The sequence below is a fragment of the Prionailurus bengalensis genome, chromosome A2, assembly GCF_016509475.1.
Source record: "Prionailurus bengalensis isolate Pbe53 chromosome A2, Fcat_Pben_1.1_paternal_pri, whole genome shotgun sequence".
NCBI classification, from domain to species: domain Eukaryota; kingdom Metazoa; phylum Chordata; class Mammalia; order Carnivora; family Felidae; genus Prionailurus; species Prionailurus bengalensis.
Genome location: NC_057348.1, coordinates 13,503,739 through 13,526,411, shown reverse-complemented (window position 1 = coordinate 13,526,411; position 22,673 = coordinate 13,503,739). Strand labels below are relative to the sequence as shown.

Sequence of the window (22,673 nt, the reverse complement as noted above, 5' to 3'; positions counted from 1 at the left end):
CTCTCCCCGGGTCGTTCTCTCATACATCATTGCAAGGGGGGATGGCTCAGTCGGTTGAGCACCCAGCTCGATTTTGGCTCAGGCCATGATTCCACACACAGTTCGTGAGATCAAGCCCCGCACTGGGCTCTGAGCTGACAGCAAGGAGCCTGCTTGAGATTCTCTCCCTCTTTCTCTGCCCTTCCCCACTCATTCATTCTCTCTCTCTCTCTCTCTCTCTCTCTCTCTCAAAATAAACGAATAAACTTAAAAAAAAAAAAAAAGGATCACTGTGTTCTATTTCCCTCCCAGTATGTCTCAAGGGCTGATCTGGGCCTTCCTCAGCCCCTGCCGTGTCCCCAGCACCCAGCCCAGGGCACACAGTACCTGTTCGGTGTTTCCTGACTGATTAAACCGACCATACGTATTTAGAACCCTTGTCTCCACTTTCCCCATACCCCGCCCCCATTGGCAGGTCATTGCTGACCCTGAAATGTCAGCCAATGTTTGCAGGGGACAGGAGGAAAGGAGCTACTCCCTAAAAGCTGTCTCCCGGAGCGAGACCACAGAATCTGGGTGGCGGACCAGGGGTGGGGGACCTTCCAACCTGGCTCATCTCCTCCCTTCTGGCTGTGTGACACAGAGCGGGTTCCCCACCACCAGCGACGGGAGAAAATGGGCAGTGACTCTCTGGGGGCTCTCGAAAGCGCAGCTGTTGTGGTGGTGGTTATTGTACTGTTAGTCTGATGTCAGAGGTTGGCGCTTTTTTCTTACGTCGCCAGATTGTCCACGTAGCTCCCGGGCCACCCTTACTCCCAAATATGACCCAGACCTGGATTCACTCACCCTGGTGTGCAGGGGTCTCCCGGATGAGCCACCACCAAAGGGCCTGTCCCCTTCAGTCCTGCTGGATTACCACCTGGCTGGCAGGGGGCTGAACTGCCTTTCTTCTCCCCTTGACCTGTAAGGACCAGACACCGGTAAGGGGTAGAGGCGGGGCCCCAGGAGGGTGGCGTGTAGGTACCTCCCACACTGCAATGGTTTTTAGAGTAGACCTGTCTTCTAACTAGCCGAATTACCCTGTGAGCGTGAAGGAAGTTTAAGATCAGTTTAAGATCAGTACCCCACACCAGGCCCTCTCCCTGGAAGCCCCACTTCCATCCACTGGACACTGCACACTAAGGGCTCTACCTGCCTTTCCCCATGCTGTTCCCTGTCCTGCTCCTAGGTCCCCCCCAATTCCTTCACCACAGGGAGATCTAGATGGATGAGGCTGGGACAGGCTGCTGTAAGGGTGAAGGAGGTAGGGATCCCTGACTCAGCCAGCTGTATTCTTGGCCACCCCCTGATCCTCACCCTGTCTGCAGCTGCCCTGGGGTAACTCCCTCAAGGAATTCACTCTGTACTGGGCTGTTGGGAAAGCCCCATGGTACCCATGGAACCCAGGCCCCACTCTGGAGGAGGGGGCGAAAGGGGACCCAGGGCAGCCCCATGGGGGAGAGGGGTGAGGGAGCACGACCCCAGGATGGAACCGAAGGGGAAACATGGGCTGAGATGGACGTCCCAGCTGCCCTTCCTCTCGCTGGGGATCTGGAGTGGGGCCAGTGGCCACCTGGACGAGTCAGGGGCTGCCTGTTCTAGTCAGGGGGGGCTTTGGATCTGACTCTGGCTCTGGGAGAACAGGGAGATTGTCCAAGGTCACCCAGTGGGTCGGTGCGTCAGAGTGATCACTCTACCAGCTCTGGAAGGACCCCTTGCCCTCCCTCCCCCCTTCTCCCCTTCACCAGCCAGACTTCCTTTGAGGTCTAAGGCAGCTTGAGGAGGCTGGGGGAAGAAGGACTAGGAGGGACATGAGACCCGGGAACCCGGAGGAGGGAGCCAGTTAGGGGGCTCATCCACTCAGTCCTGTCTGGGCCTCCAGCAGTGTGGAGAGACTTGGAGAGAGTGTGGTACTCCCCCTACCCAGTTCCAGACAGGGCCCTCAGCCCCACCCTGACAGTTAAACGCAGGAAGCAGAGGGGACCCTGGAGCCCACACCATCAGCTGAGTTCTGGGGTTCCAGAATCTGAGTCCACCACAAACACAGCTCTGCCTCTGCCCAGCTGGGTGACCTTGGGTAAGTGCTCACCCTCTCTGGGCCTCGGCCCCTTTCCCAGTCAGTGGGGTGGGGGCGGGGGGAGGTGGAGCTTAGGGAAGAGAGCAGAGGAGGAGCTCCCACGCACAGTAGGCTGGCAGGTGGGGGGGAGTGGGGGGTTCCCTTCCACTCTGCAGTGGGCCAGCCGGGGGAATCCCCACCACACTCTGTGAGAGGGGGAAGGACTGAGGGGGAAGGCAGGGGAAGGGAGCAATGGAGCCACCACCGCCCCCCCCCCCCCTCAGCTAGCGCCTGAGGGTCCCCTGGTCTCCACCTTCTCCTCTGTGGGAGGACGTCTCCGCATTCCAAATTCCGGGAGCGGAAGCCCCCCTCCTCCCAGGGGGATGCTGGGGCGGGGGGCGTCTGGAGTGACTCGAGGCTTGGAGTTGGGGAGGGGGGGGCGGAGATGGAAGGGGTTCCCCTCCCTCCCGCACCTCCCCCCTTTGAATTCCGGGAGTCGGGGCAAACCCTGACCGAAACGCCCACCAAGGAGAAGGGGAGCGCCGCTGGGCCCTCCGCCCTGTCAGCGCCCCCACCCCAATGCCCCACTAGTGCCTACTCACCGGCCAGAGACGGCCGCCGCCGCCGGAGCCCCAGCGCCTGGCCCGAGCGCGAAGACAAGTGCACGGCCGGGCAAGGGCGTGTGAGCCGGGAGGGTGTGCGCGCGCCGCCGCAGAGCTGACCCCCTCCCCGCCGACCTGGGCCCCGCCCCGCCTCCCCGGGAGGGGCGCCTACCCGGTGGAGCGAGAGAGGCAGACTGCGGCGGCCACCGTGCGACCCCCCCTCTCCCGCTCTGCTTTTCCAGAAAGGGTGGGGAGGGAATCCCCCTCCCCGCAGGAGTGGAACAGCCAATCTCCAAGAACGCTCAAAGAGCTGGGAGGACCCTCCGCCGCCGCTGGCCCATCACGTTCATTTTACAGATGGGGAAACTGAGACCCAGAGTTGGGGCGCCCCTGGCCAGGGCCCAGCGCCCCAGCAGCATAGAAATGCGGCTGCCCGCCTGTCTCTGGGGGGTCGCTTCCTGGCGTCCGGGTTAGGAATGGAGCCGCGGAGAGAAAGGGAGGCAATTCAGCCCCCCACCTTGAGCGGGGTCTGGGGCCCGGGAGGTCCGGGGGGGGGGGGACCCGGAGGCTTCAGGCAGCTGGTGACGTTGCTGGGGCTGGAAGGTCCCAGTGAGGGAGGGGTACCTCGGGTGGCCATGAAACAAACCACAGAAAACTTCTCTAATATCATTGTTGGGCTGTGACGTCCCTCTTCTCACCGCACGATTCAGGGACCCCGCTGAACGTGAACAGCCGGGCCCTGGGCCGCGAGATTGTTTGTGAAGGTCACTCTGCCAAATTAGAAGAATGCGGCTCCCGGGGTTAGGGTCACTAGGGGATGGCAGAGGGGGCGCTGCGCAGGGCTCAGCCCCTCCTGTGACCTTGGCCCTGTTCAGGCCCCTCTCTCAGCCTATTTCTTTCTTGCGAATGGACAGCATTCACTTCTGGGGTCCCTCCAGCTCTCCGAGGTCTTTGGGGCTGCCGGCTGTATTTTGCTGTTATCCAATTCCGCCCCCCCCCCCCACCCCAGGAGGAGTGGTGCCCTCCCAGACCACCGTGTTCTCCCTCTCGGCCCCCTGCCCCCCGCAGCCCCACCCACCCAGTCTCCGAACCCCCACCCACCTTCCGCCGTGGCCTGGGATGAGGGGGGTTTCCTCTTGGGAGCCAGGAAGCTTCCATGAGCCTCCATCCTTTTTCTTTTTGGTTGTTTTTTTCCCCCCTCTTTTCTTCCATTCATTCTAAAAATAGCCCTCCCTCTCCAACTCTCCTCCCCCCCGCCCCCCCACGCCGCCGGGCGCCTCCCTTGGAAAGGTAATGCACTCCCCGGGTGGGGTCCCGGAGGCCGGGATTCCGCGGTGCGGGCGGGGCCGCGGGGGGGGGGGGGATGCAGTGGGGGGCGATTGGGAGCGCACCCCCCCCATTGTGTGTGAGATGCTCTCAGAAGGAGCCGCCAGCGTGACCGTGACCGTGTGTGTAGGGAAAGAGAACAAAGGGGCGGGGGACCTCTAGGGTATTCATTGTGGAGGCAGATTGAGGGAGGGCTGGGGGGAACCGCCGGGACTCCACCGATGAGGGGTCCCACCCAGTACCTCTGCGGGGATGACTCTCCACCGGCGGGGGCGGGGGGAAGGCTGAGGTCTGCACCTTGGTCGGACACAGGGAGGGTCAAGAGTCAGCAGTGACAGGGTGGCTTCACGGGGGGGGGGGGGGGGGGGGGAGGGGGGAGTCCTCCACCCTTGAACCTGGACATCTGCCCTGCGGAGCCCCCAGAAGGCCCCTCCCACTGCTCCTGGCCTCGCACCCATGGCCTCCCTCTTCCCTTCCCCGTGATGCAACTACAGAATTCCATACTCAGCTATGTGACTGATCATGGCTCTGTCCACAGAACTAGCACCTTCCTCCTTGAACTCTCCCCCTCTTCCAAGTCCTGAGAGCTGCGGCTCCCACTCCCTTTTGTCCCAGCACTAGGGCTGTCTCCCTAGACCACCCACCACACTCTGGCCTGACTCAACCTCTGTGTTAATGTGTCCAGCCTCAGGGGATTTGCATCCGCCCTTCTTTCTGCCAAGATCACCCTTCCCTCACCCCCTATTGTCTTTCAGAGCCCGGTTCAAAGTCACCTCCTGCTCTGGGAACACCCCTCTAGTTTCAGGTCTTCCATTCCTTGTGTGCTGTGTTACTTGTTCACCTTCTGCCTCCCCCAGGGAATGGGGGGGGGGGGGGTCTCGGCAACTTGGGCTTGGCTGATGACGGCTGGGCCAACTCTGACCCAGCACCTCCCCAGGAGCTACCCAGCTCCAGAGACAGAGATAGCACCACTGCCCCAGCTAGCCACTCTGGAAAGCACCCCTGGGACGTGGCACAAAAGATCCATCATCTGCTCCCGTAGGGGTGTCACCTTGCACAGGGACACTAAAAACCACAGGCCCCCAAATGTTCCCCACCAGGAATGGCTTAGCCCGTTTCCAGAATAACATGATGGTTATGGTCCACAGGGACGGAGTTCCAGGCCGGTTGAGAAGCCAGCTCGGAGGCGTGTCTGCTCAGATGGCAAGTAAGTATAAAGAGCAAAGGCTGAGGGGAGGAGGGGGCACTGGGAGCAGTGACCTTTCCGCAGCAGTGACCTCAGCAGTGACTGAGGGGAGCGGAGTGACCTTTCCTTTGTTATTAGCTTTTCCATGTTTCATTAGCTTACACTTTTTGAAACCAAGGGGAGGATAAAGGGAAAATCTCTTTGTTGGAGGATATAAAAGCTCAGAGAGGGTATGTGCCCCCCATGGGACAGAAAACGCAGCTGCCAGTGTTGAGAAATCAAACACCCCCCCCCCATACTTTCCTCCATAAATTTACCTTGAAAGCTTTGAGCAACTACTATCTATATATTTATATGCCCAGAGATTGAGGGTTGAATTCGGAGGGGGGGGGATTCCTGGGGTCCCTGAGAATACAGAGCCTTGTGGGTTCTGGGAAAAGGTGATGGGCTGGGGATGAGCAGGGACATGTGGTGTCAGCAGGGCCAGGCCCACAGCCATGGACGGGGGGGGGGGGGGGGGGGGGGGGGGGGGGGGGGGGGGGGGGGGGGGGAGGGGGCTTGTGGGTGCTGAGGGAGAAAGCCTCGGGATGGGTGAGTACCCTGTCTTTGCACGTTTCACTGCCTGGCCCAGACTACACCTCAGGCTGGTGTTCAAGGCCAGAAGGGTGGGAACTGGCATGGGAAGTGGGGGGACCTGGCATGCAGGACCAGGGGAACCAGCCAGGCAAGAGACAAAGGCATCATCCGAGAGGTTTCAGAAAGTCTCAAAGGACAGGCCGGAATGTGGGGGAAGACAGTAAGGGGGGGGGGGGGTTGCCTGACCATGCACAATTAGGGCTGCCACATAAAATACAGGACACGGAATGGGACATACTTGTAAAAATAAAAAGTATTCGTTGTTTATCTGCAAGTCAAGTTTTACTGGGCGACGTAGTTTTCTTTTTCTAAACCTGGAAACTCTTCTGGCCAAGCAAACCTGGGGTTTGTGCGGAGGAGGAGGAGAAGGGGCCCTGGAAGTGTCCGTCCTCTCCCAGTCCATCACGCTGTCGCCGGCGCCGCACATGTTCCCTTCCTAGGCTTTCCTTTGTCCCCCACACGCTGTCCACGTCCCTTAACAGCTCCTCAAGTTTCCCCCTCCCCTCCTCTCTCTTCCTTTGTTGTCCCCCTCCTTCCACGCCCTCCCTCATTACCCCATCCTCCGACTCCTCCTACTCCTCCTGCACCCCTCTCCCCATCTTCCCCAGCCCTTCGCGTTTCCCCCACCTTCTCTGGCACCCACCCTTCCTCCTCGTCCCTCCACCATTCCCCCCCCCCTCCTCTTCCACGGCCCCTCTCTCCGCGCTAACCTCCTCCCTGGGCACCCACCCTCTCCTCTCTTCTGCGAACCCTCCCCCGTCAATCCCCGGGGCGCGCAAGGGGGAACCCCGGCCACCGGCGCCGCGCTCCACGCAGGCGCAGAGCCGCCCGGCTTCCCTGAGGCCGCCGCACCCCTCCCTGCGGCCCGCGCGCCCGGTTGCCAAGGCGACGGCGAGGGCCGGAGCGGGAACCTCCGGAAGACCCCACTCTCTCTCCCTCCCCCGCCACCTCCTCAGCAAACCCCACTCTGGTTTGAGCCGGTTTCCCCACCCCTCCCCCAGTGCGCACTGCGGCGTGCGAGGATTCCCTTGCCCACAGGGCGGGGGTCGGTCGGGGATCGACGCATGCGCGCAGGGCGAGGCTTTCCCTCCCAGACCAGCGCTCGACGGGAAAGCCCTAGCGCGTGAAGCGAGCACCCCCGCGCAGGCGCAGTGAGCACCCGGCGTCCCCACAGCCCCGCCCGGTTGTCCCGGCAACGCGCGCGGGGAGGGCTGGGAGAGCACGGAACTCCCGTCTCACGCCCCCTCCCGCGCACCGCAGCCGAGTCGGGGATTCCCTGCTGCCCGCGCGCAAGCGCGGGCCCGGGATTCCGCGGGGGCGGGGCCGGAGAAAGAAGGGGCTTTTCCGTGCTAGGGAACAAAGGCTATTACCATATTCCCTTTGTCAGAGGATCGAAGCGGTCCTCTCAGCTCCGGAGTGTTATTTCCTCTCTGGTCCACCGGCCATCCCTCTGCAGGTCCCCAGGAGAGCTTGCCACACGCAGCTCCGATACCTTTCCTACCTTGCTCACAGACCCGCCGTGGCTCCCTACCTTCCTGCGGTGAAGCCCTATTCTTCAGCCCGGCGTCTGAGGCCCTGAACGCCCAGCTGGTATCTACCTTCTGGTTATTCACCATTGGTCGCTAGCCACCACCCCCTCTCCCCACCCCCCCACCCCCAATTCCAGACCACAAAGACCTCAACGTGCCCACGCAGGAGGCCCCTTTGCCAAGCCTTTCTTCAGGATATGCCCTTCCCAGGCACCATCTCGTTGATTCTCGAGATAGCCTGGGGTTAGATACGGTTTTAGTCCCGTTTTATACAGGAGGAAATTGAAGCTTAGCCCCATTAAGGCCCTGGCCTAAGACCGCAGAGGTAAAAGGCAGAACCCTCTATTTGTGAGGAGACATCTGGGCCCCTCCACCCATTATTTGGCCTTCAACCCTGATTCTGGACCCCACTGCTGTCCCTGCTGGCTCCCTCACAGCCCTGGGTGCCTTCTGGCTATGTGACAGGCAGGTGGCTTCGTTTTCCCATCTGTAAAGGGGATAAATAGCTCATGGGGCTGTCCCCAGGCTTCGGTGACATATTACCATGTGCTAGGCCAGGGCCCAGCATCTAGGGGATGTTTCTCACAGCGGGTCTAGTTTGGTGGTGGCTTCCCCACCCTGCGTCCTGGTGCGATTTTCCTCCTTGTCATGGCAACCCCTGCAGGGCGCCTGCTTTCTGTCTCGCTTCCCTAGAGCCCACGGGGTCTTCTGGGAATACTTCTTGGATTCCTCACATGTCTTCTAGTGGTGGTTTTAGAATTGGCTCCAGGATCCCCAAACTAAGCCATTGTTCAATATATGTTGGTTAGTTTTATGCCAGCCAGCAATTGCTTCAGGAACCTTCCATTTTGCATTTTAGCTGTACCCAATTATTAATGGCACCCCTCCCTTGAACAGGAAAGCTGTGACCTCCAGGCCTTTGCACATGTGGTTCCTTCAGCCTTTTCTGTCCCTGTCTGTGCACAGAATTCCTATGCATCCTTCGAGGCCTTCCCTCCATGAAACCCTCATGGCCCCCTTTGGCCCAGCCCTGGATGCCACACAGTTGGGGGGTATGGAGACCAGAAGCCGCAAGGGCAGCCTTGTGGAGGCTGTCACGTGGGTGAGAGCCATAGCAGTGACCTGGTAAATGCTTGGACCCTACCCCTACCCCTGGGGGCCCATCTGGCTGCTGCCCTCCCTTTCTGCCAACTTTCCAAGGCCAAGTAAGCTCTAGGAAACCAGAACCAGGAACAGATCTCACCCAACCCTTCCCAGACATGCAGCCTCTGATGGGACACTTATTCCTACCCGGATCCACCTGCCCGTTCCAGCCCCCAGGCCCTCGCCTGCCTACGGCCCTGCCTATACAATGGGATCTGACTCATCTCCCGCTCAGGCCCGCTCTGAAGAAATCCTCCACTGGGAAGCCTGCCCATGCCTTGACCCAGATGCCTCCCCTGTTGGAGTAACACCAGAGCAGCCAGCATTTCCTGACCCCCTGAGCACAGCATGTGACCTGACTGCTGACTCTGAACCAGAACCTCAGGATGCTAACATCGCCTTCAGCTCGCCTCTGGTTCTGCCCCTGAAGTACTCTGTGACCTGGAGCCAGTGCCTCCACCTCTCTGAGCAGTCCCCTCGTAGCAGCCCAGCAAAGCTTCCAGGGGTGGTGGTCCAGGTCCCTTAATGGACAAGTGGCCAGCCAGGTGGGGAGGCCGTAAGAGCCAGGCACAGGTCTCAGCTTGCTGCGACAACACGCAGTTGGGGCCCCTGATCTTCTCTGGCCGTGACCCCTGCATTCCAGCCCTCCTCTCCCCGCCACCCACCCACAGAGACGTCGAGTGCACGGTTTGCCTCACCGATTGCCTTTATTGGGCATCAGCCCCAGGGCTCCACGGGCGCAGGAAGGGGGTGGTGGGTGTCACTTGAAGCAGGGACCCTCCGGTGGGAGGCACGACCGATGATGCCACCTAGCCCCCAGGATGCTTGCCTCAGCCCCGGACCTCTCTGTAACCCACGCAGCTGACCCAGCGGACGGCGTGTGAGGTCATGACCCTGACCGCCTGTAGGGCGGCTCCCCCAGTTCTGGGCTCACTTGGGGGTATTGAAGGGCACGGCCCGCTGGTTCATGGGGTTGTCTGGCGACCGCAGCCACTCCTTCTTGAGCAGCTGCTTCAGCTGCGACAGCCGCATGTTGGGGTTTTCTTGCTTGAGCCGCGGCAGCTGCGCCTCCTCGAAGGCGGTGAAGGCCGCCCGCATGCGGCGCTCTGGGTGCCGGTCTGCAGCCTCCTCCGTCACGCTAGGGGAGGACAGTGAGGAGGAGAGCGGAGTGAGGGGGGGGAGGGGTCTAGGGTGCGGCCCCGCCCGCGGGGAGGGCAGTGCCCCGCCCCCAGACACATAGCCCCACCCCCGGCGCTCAAGCCCCACCCCCTCACCTGAGCACCGCGATGGCATCCTCGATGGTGCGCGCCTCCACACTGCCCTCCTCCAGCACGCGGCGGTTCACATTCTCCTCCAGCGGCACCTCCAAGTGGCTCTTGGCTTTCTCGGCTGGGGGCGGAAGACAGCCAAGTGACAGGGACACACACAGGGACAGAGATAAGCGGGGATGCAGAGCTCCGGAGAGATGAGAGCGACGCAGTGGGGGAAGAGAGGAGAGAGAAGGAGGCAAGCAGGCAAAGAACGATGGGGGGCGCCCTCCTGTCCTCCCAGCGCCCAGGCCCCTGCCCAGGCCCCGCTGCCATCCTGACTTCCCTGCAACTGAACACACAGGAGACACCCCCACTCCTGGCTGCTGTCTCCTTACCCTCCGGGCACCCCATTCAGTCCCCGGAGACCCCATGGCCCACAAGCGGAGGTCAGATGCACAGCAAGTAAATACACACGTGTTTGTGCCCATGCTCTCGGTGCTCAAAGCCAGGCCTGCCAGGACGCTGCCCACCCCTGCTTCACCACACAGCCCAGGCAGCTTCTCTGGGGGTGAGGAAGGGGCTCTAGATTCAGCCAGGGTTAGACCTGCGGCCTGGCCTTTAGTGGGGAAAAAGGCAGCTCCAGAGCGAGCCAAAGCCCCACCTGGGTCTGGGGCTTCCTTGTGTTGGTGGTCTCGACGGAGCGTCTCCTCAATCTGGGCGCGGGTGACCTTGCTGGGCGCGGCCGCCCGGGGGGCCTTGCCACCCTTGAGCTTGGAGTCTTCCTCCTCCAGCAGGCGCTGCGTCTCCTTCTTGCGCTCTAGCTGCTCCAGGCGCCGCTTCTCCTTCTCCTCCTGGGGGGAGGGAGGCGATCAGGAGTGGGCCCCACCACTGGCATGAGGTCTGGGTTTTTATCTATCTCACCCAAGGCAGACTGGGGCCCTGCTGTGTGCTAGCCCCTGTGCTGGGCACAGCGGACACAGCTGGAGCACAACAGGCCTACCTGAGGGCTCCCAGCCTACAGGACTACGGGAGCAAAGGGAACCTTGGCCAGGGCAGGTGGATGGTGGCTCTTGAAGGAAAAGCGACACCTGGGCTGGAGGAGGAGCCAGACAGGAAGAGAGATGGAGGACAGGAAAGTCCTTAGAGGTGGGAATGCAGGTGCAAAGGCCCTGAGGCAGGAACCTCCTGGCAGGACAGAGGAGAGACTCACAAAGGCTGGTGTGGCTGGAGCAGGGAGGGGAAGCTCGGCAGGAGAAGAGGTGGGGAGGACATAGGGTGGGACCCCAAGGGGCCTCAAGGGAGGGCTTTGTATTGGATTCCGAAGGTGACAGGACCCAGGGAAGGTCTGAGCCCATTTTCTGGCTGGGGCAGGGGTCTGCCCTTATGGGCACTGTCCCTAGCCAAGTGTCGCAGGGGCTGTGACTGGTCCCACCTTGCCCCCCAGGGAGGCCTTGATGCCATCTGACCTACAGGACTTGCCCTTGGCCGCTGCCCCTCACCACCTCCACCAGGGGGCAGAGTCATGGCCTGGTTCATTTGTAGTGCAGGGCAACCACAGGCTTGGAATATTCGGCCACCTCCCACCCGCACCCCCACAGGGCCCTGCACCTCAGGCACCTCCACCTGCCTACCCTCTGCCTACAACTCTGCCATCTGACTTCCATGCCCTGGGGGTGATCCCCACTCCTTGAGTGCCCTCTGTGACACTCCTATAGTGGAACGAAGTATCCCCCTGGGCCTCTGAACTCTAACCTGCCTGCGCAGCAGGAAAGTGGAGGCGAGGTTAAAGGTTAAGGGCCCCCACATCTGTGTTCAGGCACGTCAGGCAGGGCCACTGTCCGAGCCTGAGTTCACCCATCAATTAGAGGTGATGTCCTCCCGAGGCCCCCTAGTCCCTGCACGGTACTCATACAGCCCGTGTTCGTTCTGTCCCCAACACGGCCCTGCCTCAGCCTTCGCACTGGCTGTCCTCTCCTCCTGGGGCGCCGAGGCCTCCTTCCCTGGCTAACTCCGGCTCCTCCCGAGCTCCTGGCTCCTTATCGGCCCCTCCGCCCCATGGCTCTTTCCCGTGTTCCGCAAATCCCTGCTTCTGGTCTTCTGACTATCTGGTTTGTCCTGGAGGCAGGAGGCAGGCCCTGACCTGGGTTCTGAACAGCTGCCTGCTGGCCCCAGGCCCAGGAACACAGTAGGTGTTAGTAAAAGTATGCTGCATGAATGCATGAATTCCAAAAAGCTCCAATAACTCAGGAAAGACACTCGCTTGCGGCCGTTAGTCTCTGGTGGCATGGGACTGAGGAGGAAGCGTGAGCATTTATGCTTTGACATTCAGCAAAATTTTGTGACAAAGTCACTTGCAGTTTGTAAAAAAAAAAAAAGAGCCATCAGCAATTGGCAGTATCTGGTGATGGGTGACGATAAGTCCACTCTGCAGAATATTCCTGCGCCATAAAAAGTGAGTCTCATAAATAATTGACATGGAACCCGGAGAGTCAGGTGCTCAGGCAGAGCTGCTTAATACGGAACAAGTGGAGATAAACTGCTGACTTCCGGGCGGCGAGGGAGGGGGCGGCGATGAATTACGGGCCCCATCCGCGACCGCTGCCTGGTGGCCAGGAGAAATATGGCTGTGGGACCCTACTGAACTGAAGACACGGGCTTTAGGGTAGGACACTGGGTGAGAAAAGTCTGGTGTCACGTGAGGGAGGACGTGGGTTGTTTAGTGTTTTGGAGTGAGCATGAATTTGCTTTTTTCTTCCCTTTTTTTTTAATTTTTTTTTAACTTTTTAAAATTTATTTTTGAGACAGGGAGAGACAGAGCATGAATGGGGGAGGGTCAGAGAGAGAGGGAGACACAGAATCTGAAACAGGCTCCAGGCTCTGAGCTGTCAGCCCAGAGCCTGACGCGGGGCTCGAACTCACGGACCACGAGATCATGACCTGAGCCAAAGTCGGACGCTCAACAGACTGAGCCACCCAGGCGCCCCTCTTCCTTTCTTTTTTAAAAGATTTTTAGGTGGCTCAGGCAGTTGAATGTCTGACTTTGACTCAGGTCATGATCTCACGGTTCGTGGGTTCGAGCCCCGTGTCGGGCTCTGGGCTGACAGCTCAGAGCCTGGAGCCTGCTTCCGATTCGGTGTCTCCCTCTCTCTCTGCCCCTCCCCTGCTCATGCTCTGTCTCTCTCTCTCTCTCTCTCTCAAAAATAAACATTAAAAAAAAATCTTTTTAAATAAATAAATATAAATAAAAAGATTTTATTTTATTTTAAGTAATCTCTACACGCAACGTGGGGCTCGAACTTACAACCCTGAGATCAAGGGTCGCATGCTCCACCAATGGAGCCAGCCAGGCGCCCAGATTTGCTTTTTTCATAGAAACGTTTTTTTTCATGTATATATGAAATCCTAAGCAGGCTCCGTGCTGTCAGCATAGAGCCCGATGTGGGACTCGAGCTCACGAACTGTGAGATCATGACCTGAGCCGAAACCAAGAGTGGGACGCTTAACCGACTGAGCCACCCAGGGGCTCCCACAGAAACAATGTTTTTAAAGCAGCTGTTGTATAGGGAAGAAAAGAAGGACTAGGTGGGCCACGTAAACTGTGGGCACCACATCAGCAGGAAGAGGGCTAGACAAACCGCAGAAAACCACCCAATGTTGGCAACTCCATGCAAAACAGTCAGGAGGCTGGACTGCCTGGGAAGGGCCTGGAGGCTGGGAATATTCCAGACGGCAGGGGTTGGCAAACTACAGTCCTCCACCTGTTTTGGTAATGGCTTTGTGCCAGAAGGACAGGGTCAAAAAGCTGTGAGAGCTCATCTGGCCCCTCCAGCCTATCTGACCTCTGCTCTGCATGTTCTTGTAGGCGCATGCTACACAGGCGGGCAGACAGACAGCTCCCTAAGCCACACACCCAGGACAGGGCCTGTCCTTTAAGCCAACCCTTGTAACAGACCAAAAGGCAGACCCATGGCCTCGGCTAGTCCCAGCCCTTCCCCACAGCCCTGCGACCTGGGCTTCCTGCCTTATCCGTGCCACACTTTTCTCAACCAGGGACCCCAGAGCCCAAGACACTAGCCCAGGGAGGGCTCTTGGGGCCCGGGGCCTGGGGCCTGGGCTGCTACCTCTGCTTCAGGTCTCTGTGGGGCACCTGGTTAGCTCAGGCAGTTAGACATTGACTCCTGAGCTCAGGTCAGGTCTTGATCTCAGGGTCGCGAGTTCAAGCCCCGTGCTGGGCATGGAGCCTACTTTAAAAAAAAAAAAGAAAAGGAAAAAAAAAAATGGTCTCTGGCTTTTTCTCTCTGCGTAATCCTATATTATCAAAATATTGACAGTCAAAAAGAAACTTGAAAGACCTCCATGGACCCAATGCAGCACAGGGCGTGGGGAGGGAACCAATGACGTGCCATGTCCAACTAAAAATAAGGCAGGATCCAGTCCTGCACAGCAAGGTGATGGGAAAACTCACAAAAGCACCCAGGCATGCCCGGAACCGGGCAAGCAGGGAAGGTATGTCACCAGTGCTATTTTCTGCAGTTGTTACCAGTCTGGTCAGGAACCTCTGATCAGCCCCCCGGGGGGGGGGGGGGGGGGGGGGGGGGGGGGGGGGGGGAGAAGAGACAGCGACAGTGGGTCTCTGGCGCCACCTACTGGACAGAGCCAGTCAGCGTCACCCGTGATCCACTTCCCAGACACCAATTCAGTTACCCACTGGGTGCCTGACACTGGGACCCACTAGGGGACAGATGGCCATCCCTGCACTCTTCTGTGTTTTTGCACACACCTAGAAGAGCCTGCGAGCCCTGGGGCCAGCAGGGTGGATGCGGGGGACCTAGTACAGCAGCTCCCAGCCTTGTCGCTGCGGACGTCTGGGGCTGTCTCGTTCTTTTCACGGCGGGACTGTCCCGGACCCTGAAGGGTGTTGAGCAGCGATCCCGGCCCCCGCCCGCCAGATGCCAGGGGCCCCTTCCCACCCACCGGCTGTGACAACCCAAAATGTCTCCGGATGTTGCCAAGTGCCCGCTGGGTGCAGAACTGCTCGAGGCTGAGAAGCGCCAGTCTGACCCAGCCCGGACATTACCCGGAGGAGAGAGAGGAGCCCGCAGGGGGTGGTGGCTGCCTTGCCTAACGACCCCCCCCCCCCCCCCCCGCCCTTTGCCTCCACCGCCCTCCTCGTCCTTGGTCTACGTCCAGGGCCTTCTCACTTTCTAGCCAAAGCCCCAGGGGCCTCCTGCCACCTTCTACCTCGTTTCCATGTTGACTGCCCACCTTACCCGCAGCAGCGGGAGCCTGGGAACCACCCACCTTGCGCTGTTCCTTCCTCATGACGTGTTTGTCCTCATCCTTCCAGTAGGCATCCTCCAGCTCCTTCTGCTTCCTGGCATCAGCTGCCGCCTTGGCCTCAGCCCTCCGCGCCCGGGCCGCTGCCGACTTGGTGTTCTCACCCTGGAACTTCTTGGGCATATCCCTCAGCAGGCTGCGGGAGGAGGGCAGGGACCAGTGAGCAGGGGGCAGGCGGCCTTCGGCGCCCCCGCGCCCACACTTGCAGTCAAGAGCCCCTTGGAGCCTCAAGGGCCTTGTCTGTCAAATGAGGGCCTCAGACTTAGTGATCTCCCTTTAAAAAAAAAAAAAAAAAATGGAGGTCGCGATCTCGCGGTCCGTGAGTTCGAGCCCCGCGTCGGGCTCTGGGCTGATGGCCCAGAGCCTGTTTCCGATTCTGTGTCTCCCTCTCTCTCTGCCCCTCCCCCGTTCATGCTCTGTCTCTCTCTGTCCCAAAAATAAAATAAAACGTTGAAAAAAAATTTTAAAAAAAATGGATTGAGGTGAAATTCACGCAACAAAAAATGAACCATTTTCAAGTGCCCAATTTGGTGGCATTTAATACATTCGCAATGTCGTGCAACCATCGCCTCTATAGTTCTGGAACATTCCCGGCACCCCAAAAGGAAACCCTGCACCCACTAACAAACAGTCACGCACCCTCCCCCCTCCCCCTAGCCCCTGACAACCACCCATCTGCCTTCTGTCTCTACGGATTTGCCTCTTCTGGACGTTTCGTATAAACAGAACGGTGCATTCTGTGGCCTTTTGTGGTCTGGCTTCTTTCACTCGGTGTGATGTTTTCAAGGTTCCTCTACGCTTTTTAGCATGTCAGTGCTTCGTTCTTTTTTTTTTGTGGCCGAGTAATATTCCATTGTACAGATTGACCACATTTTGTTTATCCGTTCACCACTAACGTTCACCCGGGGTGCTTCCGCTTTTTGGCTTTCATTTTTTTTTTCCATCATTTTTTAAGCTTATTTATTTATTTATTTTGAGAGAAAACACAAGTGGGAGAGGGGCGGGGGGGGGGGGGGAGGCGGAGAGAGACAGAGACAGAGAGAGACAGAGACCCTGTCAGCGCGGAGCCCGACGTGAGGCTCGAACACACAAACTGTGAGATCACGACCTGAGCCTCAGTTGGATATTTCACTGACTGGGCCACCCAGGCGCCCCCTCCACATTTTGGCTTTTGGAGTCATGCTTCGGTGGACCCCTGCGGGCCAGTCTGTGTGTGGCCCCTCCTATTCTGCCGCTTATGACACCTCAGTCCCCAGAACCCTGAGGCCAAATCCTCCTCGCTGGGTACTCGGCTGCCGTGAACTGCTCCCAGTGACCCAGCCCAGGCTTGCACAGCCAGGAGATGTAGAAGTGGAAAGCTGTTGTCCAGCAGGCACACGGTCGGTGCAAGTCCCACGCCGGGTGCTGGGGAAATGATATACACAAACGGCAGGCACCACCCTCCCTCCACTAACCCCTTCATATGGACCAACTCAACTGAATGCCTCCAAAGCGGGGTGCCTACGTGGCTCGGTCGGTAGAGCATGGGACTCTTGATCTCAGGGTCATGAGTTCAAGTCCCACAGCACAGAGCTTACTCAAAAAAAAAAAAAAAAAAAAAAAATTCATGAATGCCTCCAAAGCTTTCAATGTGGGCACTGCCCCTGTTACCAATTCTGAGATGGGGAAGTCAAGGTACCTGGCCAGGTCACATAGCTCTGAGCCCAGAGTCTCACCTCCAAAGCCTGCCTTCCAGGTGAGAAAGGGAAGGCTGTGCGGCCCAGGGCATGTGCCTTCAGTCCTCCGGGCCTCAGTTTTCGTCATCTGGGAAATGGGCTGATGTTCCTGACTCCTGGGTTGTTTGTCTCCCCTGAATATCTCCAGCTCAGTCCCCTTAGGGAAATAGGCCCAGCATCCACAGATGAAGGGGAGAGAACGTGGGGGCCACTTTGACCCAGGACCACCAGGCCACCCCATTCCAGCCTCCTAGCTGTGTGACTTGTGGGGCAAGGAGCTTCCACCTTGGAGCCCTCTGGAAACTCTAACATCAGCTCCCATCTGCAGCAGCCCTGTGCACTGGGCTTCGTGTTTTGTACGCAGCGTCTGAGTGGATTCTCACAACCCTGGTATGTGACGGCAGAGCTGAGCCCCGCGGGACGGGTCAGAGGCAGTCCTGTGAGGGTGAAGGGGTGAGGCTTCTGGGCAGAGGGCACAGGATATGCAAAGACCCTGCGGCACTGATGAGGCCACTGAGCGCTGGGAAGGGGGAGGAAAAGAGGGTGGGAGGGCACGGGGCTGTCAGAGTGGGGTATTATGGGCCAAGGAAGAGCAAGGATTTTATTCTCTGGGCACCAGGGAGCCGTTAAGCAGCCCGGAGCAGGGCACGGACACATTTTGATTCAGGCTGCTCCCAAGCCCACTGTGGCTGCTGTGCGGATAGGCCAGGGGACGACAATGATGCGATGGGCAGAACGGGAGGTGTGGGGTCGGATGGAGCCGGGCAGTAATAACGATGTCAACTCAGACCGATGCCCGGCCCCAGGGACACGCTAAACCACTTCATCCCCCGGCAGCAGCAGCAGAGGCTACTTTCAGCCCCATTTTACAGCCGAAGGAACCCAAGGCTTTGCAGGAGTAGGTAGTATGCTCAGGGCCACACAGCAGGTTAGTGGAGGAGGCCCAATTCCAACCCAGGGCCAGACCCCCAATCCCAACTCTGCTCCTAACCGCTGGCCCACCCCGGGGTCCCGACAGGCCCCGTTCATGTTCCCCGCGGATCAGGATTCTGAGACCACTGCCCCCCCCCCCCCCGTAACATCAAGGGGTGGCCTCCTGGCCAGGTGGTCCAGGCTGAGACTGAGGAGAGGGCCCCACGGGGCAGAGCAGGGCAAAGTAGGGGCGATCGGTGGACCCAGGAGACCCAGAGCTGCGATCACAGCTGAAATGCTCCCCTTGAGCTGAGACACAGCACGGATCCCAGTCCCTCTCCCGACCCCCTGGATTTGCGAGCTGCCACAGGGGGATATGCTGGCCCGATCCCGCGGGCCTCCCAGCTGCTCCTTGACCACCTAAGTCAGCATTCATTACTGAGTGTCCACAATATACTCAATAGAACCACCCCCACCCTGGATTCTCCAGGGGAGTGCCAAGAATTGGGAGTCACTGTCCAAGTTACAGATTAGAAAACTCCCCACCCGGGGCGCCCGGGGCGCTCGATTGGATCGAGCTTCTGATTCTTGGTTTTGGCCCAGGTCATGATCTCCTGGGTCGAGCCCCACGTGGGGATCCACACAGTGTGAAGCCTGCTTGGGATTCTCTCCCTCTCTCTGCCCCTCTCCCACTTGTGCGCGTGCGCGCTCTCTCTCTCTCTCTCTCTCCATGAATAAACTTTAAAGAGAGAAAACCTGCCACCCTACTCTCCCTCCATCTTCCCCTCACTCACTGGTGGCAGCCACACCAGCCTCCCTGCCATTTTCCAAACATACTGCAGGTTCCCACCTCAGGGCCTTTGCACTTGCTGCATCCTCCACCTGGCTGCTCTTCACGCCTCTTTTTACCCAATTGACTATTTATTTATTTTCATTTTTTTTAATGTTTATTTATTTTTGAGAGAGAGAGAGAGAGAGAGAGAGGCAGAGACAGAGAGGGAGACACACAATCCAAAGCAGGCTCCAGGTTCCGAGCCGTCAGCACAAGGCCGGACGTGGGGTTTGAACTCAGGACCCGTGAGATCACGCCCTGAGCCGAAGTCAGACGCTTCGCCGACCGAGCCATCCAGGAGCCCCAGTTAACTCCTATTTAAATTTCAGGGCCTACGTCAGGTGTGTCTGCCTCGATGAAGCCTTCCCTGAGACACCCTCTCTCAGACCGCAAGCTTCTCTTTGAGGCCCTCGTCCGGGTTGCTATTTTATGTTCACGTATATGATTATTTGACAAATGTCCATGTTTCCCACCAGCCTGGGAGTTCTGTGAAGGCAGGGACTGCCTTGGTCCCTACTGGGTCCCCATTGCCCGGTACAGTAGGGGCTCAACAAGCCCTAACCCTCAAGACGACTGTCTTTGGAGACAGGGCCAGTGAGGGAGTGATAGCGATTAAGCGAAGTCATAAGGGTGGGGCCCTAACCTAATGGGGCTGGTGCCCCTATCATTGCAAAAGACACCAGGGCTTGCTCTCCGCACCACGTGAGGACATGGTTGAGAAGGTGGCCATTTGCAAGTCACGAAGGGTGCCTGCGTCAGGAACCAAACTGGGGGGCACTTGGATCTTGCATTTCCTCCCTTCCAGAACCGCGAGCACAGAAATTCCTGTTGCTTAGGCCGCCCAGCCTGTGGTATTTTTTAATGGCAGCCCGAGCTTTACACAGACAGCTTCTCTTCTGTTGTGGTAAACACTTACTCACGCTGTCGTTCAGTAGACACGCACGGAGCACCTAGTACGCGTGGGACACTGGGTAGCGAAGCAGCACCCATCTGACCACCAGGCTGGCTAGGGCTTAGACAGTAGTAGGAGTGACAACTTGCCATACAAACTGTGATGGGGACATGCAGGGCGCTGGGGAAGCCTCGAGGGGGGTTTCTGACCCAGGCTGGGGTTAAAGGGCTTCCTGAAGGAGACATCTAAGAAAAGGCCTGAAGGGGTCAGGGGCTCCTGAGCCCCCAGGAGGGTGGGGAAGGCAGGCTGCGAAGCGGGGATCTGTATTTCAGGGTGATGGAAACACGCGGAGGGTGTTAGAACCGGGAGGCGCTGATCTGTGGATAAGAGGCGAACTGTAGGGGTGCGATTAAGCAAGGAACTCAGGCGGGGATCCGGGGAGTGGCTCCGGATGGACAAGGGGGTACGTTTAGGACGGAATCCAGACCCACGTGGTTGACTGGATGCAAAAGTAAAGAGAGAATAGAAGATAAAGCTCAACACCGCCTCTTCCAAGAAGCCCTCCCGCTACCCCTTCCGGGCTCCCCCTTGCCCGTCGTGCCTCTCCCCAGTCCTGACCCCACTGCAAGACACCGGGGGGGCGTCCGTACCCAGCTCTGTCACCCCCAAGCGTGGCAGGGCTGGAGCTGGCTGGCCTCCAAAAGGACGCAGTTCTCCCCGGGTCTTGGTCGCCCGCTCCGGGAAATGGGCACAGCCCCCGCGAGAGCCGTCTTGCCTGGACGCTGAAAGTGCCCGGGTCTCCGACCACCCCACCTCCAGCCCCCCCAGGGAGACGGTCTCAGGCCTAGCCACCCCGCCGGGCCCACCCGCACCCCGCCCCCCGGCTCCGCCCGCGCCGCGGCCGCTCCTACCTCCTTCCCCCAGCGCCGGCCCGGTCGCGAATCCATGACGTCACCGCAGGGCTTGCGCGCCGAGCTCCCGGAGGCGCGGGCTGATGACGTGTCAGCGTTGTCGCCATCTTGGTAAGGGAAACGCTCCCTGGCCTCCCACCCGAGCCAAGGTTATCAGCCACTTCTTTTCCTCTCCGCGAAGAGGCTATTTTATGAGGCCCCCACCCCCTCCTCTCGCTTCAGATATTGGCAAACTAGGAGGGGCGGCTAAAAACGACAATCTAGAATGTCGCCTTTACCAAGATGGCCGTTGCCCGGATGAAATATGGCGGCCTCCACTTCACACGTGGTCCGACGGCGTCAGGCGGGAGTTGCCCTGCCACCAGGGGGCGCCAGAGCCTGCGGTCCAATCGCTGTCCGCAGCCGGCCAAGCCCAGAAGAATCCTCCCAAATTGTGCTGTCGCTTTGCGCTGGGAAGGCGCTCTTCTAATCCACACTCTCTGCGTCCCACCTGCGAAGCTGGGGAGAGGGGAGGCCTGAGAAAGTGGCAGAGAAACGAACCACCCCACCCCGTTCAGCTGGGGAAACCGAGGCTCAGAGACACCAGGAAGTGAATTTACTCAAAATGTAAGCCCCCCCCCCCCCCCCAGCAGCTCACATTCCTCGCCGGCCCCTCCTGAAATGCTCCACTCTCACCCACCCCCTGCACACGCACCTTGCTTTTTTATTTTATTCAGCAATTAGTTTGGGGGGCCAATTTGTCCCAGGCACCTACACTTGAGAGTTTCTGCATTTCCTGGGGCTCCGTGTCCTCATCTGTAAAAATGGGGAGTACTAGGGGTCTGAGGGTGGTTACCCTGGACCTGGCTGTGGGGAAAGAGGCAGGCTTTGGATCTAGGGGACCGTCCGGGCAGGACGAGTGGACCACAGAGTCCTCTGAAAGGCAACCCCAGTCACACTGCCAGGACCTTGCTCTAGAGCCTGGTGGGTTCCCACTGCCTTTCAAGACTCCTTTATTTCGGTCAGAGAATCAGCTTGCGTTGTCCATTTGTTGACCTGTTTGTTTTCTGCTTCTCCCGTGGCTGTGACATGGGACGGAACCCACGCAGCTGGAGCAGCCTCAGCAGAAAACATGTACAACTGACCCTTGAACCACACAGGATTTAGGGGCACCGACTCCCACGGGGTCGAAAGTCTGCATATAGGGGCGCCTGGGTGGTTCAGTCGGTTGTGTCGGACTTCGGCTGAGGCCCTGATCTCGCGGTCCGTGAGTTCGAACCCCGCGTCGGGCCCTGTGCTGACAGCTCGGAGCCTGGAGCCTGTTTCCGATTCTGTGTCTCCCTCCCTCTCTGCCCCTCCCCTGCTCGCTCTCTCTCTCTCTCTCTCTCAAAAATAAACATTGGAAAAAGAAAAAAGAAAGTCTGCCGGAGTGCCTGGGTGGCTCCGTTGGTTAAGCGTCGGACTTCGGCTCAGGTCACGATCTCACGGTTCGTGGGTTCGAGCCCCGCGTCGGGCTCTGTGCTGACAGCTCAGGGCCTGGAGCCTGCTTCCGATTCTGTGTCTCCCTCTCTCTCTTCCCCTCCCCTGCTCGCGCTCTGTCTCTCTCAAAATTAAAGAAACATTTAAAAAAAAAAAAAACAAAAAACCTTGCAAAAAAATCTGCCTATAACTTTTGACTCCCCAGAAACTTAATGACGAATGACCGGAAGCCTGACCAATAACAATCGGTTGCTTAACGCATATTTGGCATGTTATATAGATTATGTAATGCATTCTTACAAGAAAGTAAGCTAGAGAAAAAAATGTTACTAAGAAAAGCATCAGGGAGAGAAATGACATTGGTAGCCCTGTACTGCATTTATGGAGAAAACAAAACAAAACAAAACAAAACCCTTGGATAAGTGGACCCGTGCGGTTAAAAACCCATGCAGTTTAAGGGTCACCTGTATTGTTCAGTATTAGGTACAGGATGTGTGGAGGCGGCAAAGCCGACACCTATTCAACCTTCTGCTGGTAAAGAGCCAGGTTTTAAAAAAAAAAAATGCTAATAATAATTTAAAAGGGAGATTGGCTCGTCACACCTTCCCGGGGGCAGGATGCCTCTTGCTTCATATTGACATAACTCAGAGGTGTAGGTCAAGTGAATCATTCCAGAACAAGCAAAATCTTCTGCAAGATGACTTTTGCCACCGGCCAGGCACTCTGCCTCACAGTGCTACTCCCCGTCCTACGGATTCTTAGCTTCTATCGTGGTGACACTACAGCTCTTTGATGCCCTCCTTCTCAAACAAGTGTTGAGTGCCTACTTCGAGCCTGTGCCGGAATACAGAGACAAGTTGGGGGCACCTG

General features: G+C 58.5%; 2 protein-coding genes across 3 annotated transcripts in view; both read right to left on the bottom strand.

Annotated features, from left to right (window-relative positions):
* KCNN1 (potassium calcium-activated channel subfamily N member 1) overlaps nt 1-2,798 on the bottom strand; it is a 30,570-nt gene extending 27,772 nt beyond the window's left edge. Inside the window, exons 1-2 of the mRNA XM_043587009.1 lie at nt 2,677-2,798; nt 826-940 (exon numbers count right to left, since the gene is read on the bottom strand). The gene's annotated coding sequence lies outside the window, so the exon portion shown is untranslated. The remainder of the gene's footprint in view (nt 1-825; nt 941-2,676) is intronic.
* A 6,386-nt stretch (nt 2,799-9,184) lies between these two features.
* Nucleotides 9,185-20,454, bottom strand: CCDC124 (coiled-coil domain containing 124). 2 transcript variants are annotated; one of them, XM_043587001.1, is made up of 5 exons: nt 20,346-20,453; nt 15,048-15,219; nt 10,408-10,597; nt 9,771-9,885; nt 9,185-9,634 (listed from the first exon to the last, which is right to left on the bottom strand). In XM_043587001.1, the coding sequence occupies exons 1-5, from the start codon at nt 20,450-20,452 to the stop codon at nt 9,427-9,429; spliced, it is 792 nt and encodes a 263-aa protein (XP_043442936.1). In that variant the 5' UTR covers nt 20,453; the 3' UTR covers nt 9,185-9,426. The 2 variants fall into 2 exon arrangements, with proteins under 2 accessions (XP_043442936.1, XP_043442935.1); XM_043587000.1 differs by having other exon boundaries at nt 9,771-10,597; nt 20,346-20,454.
* Nucleotides 20,455-22,673: the final 2,219 nt, after the last annotated feature.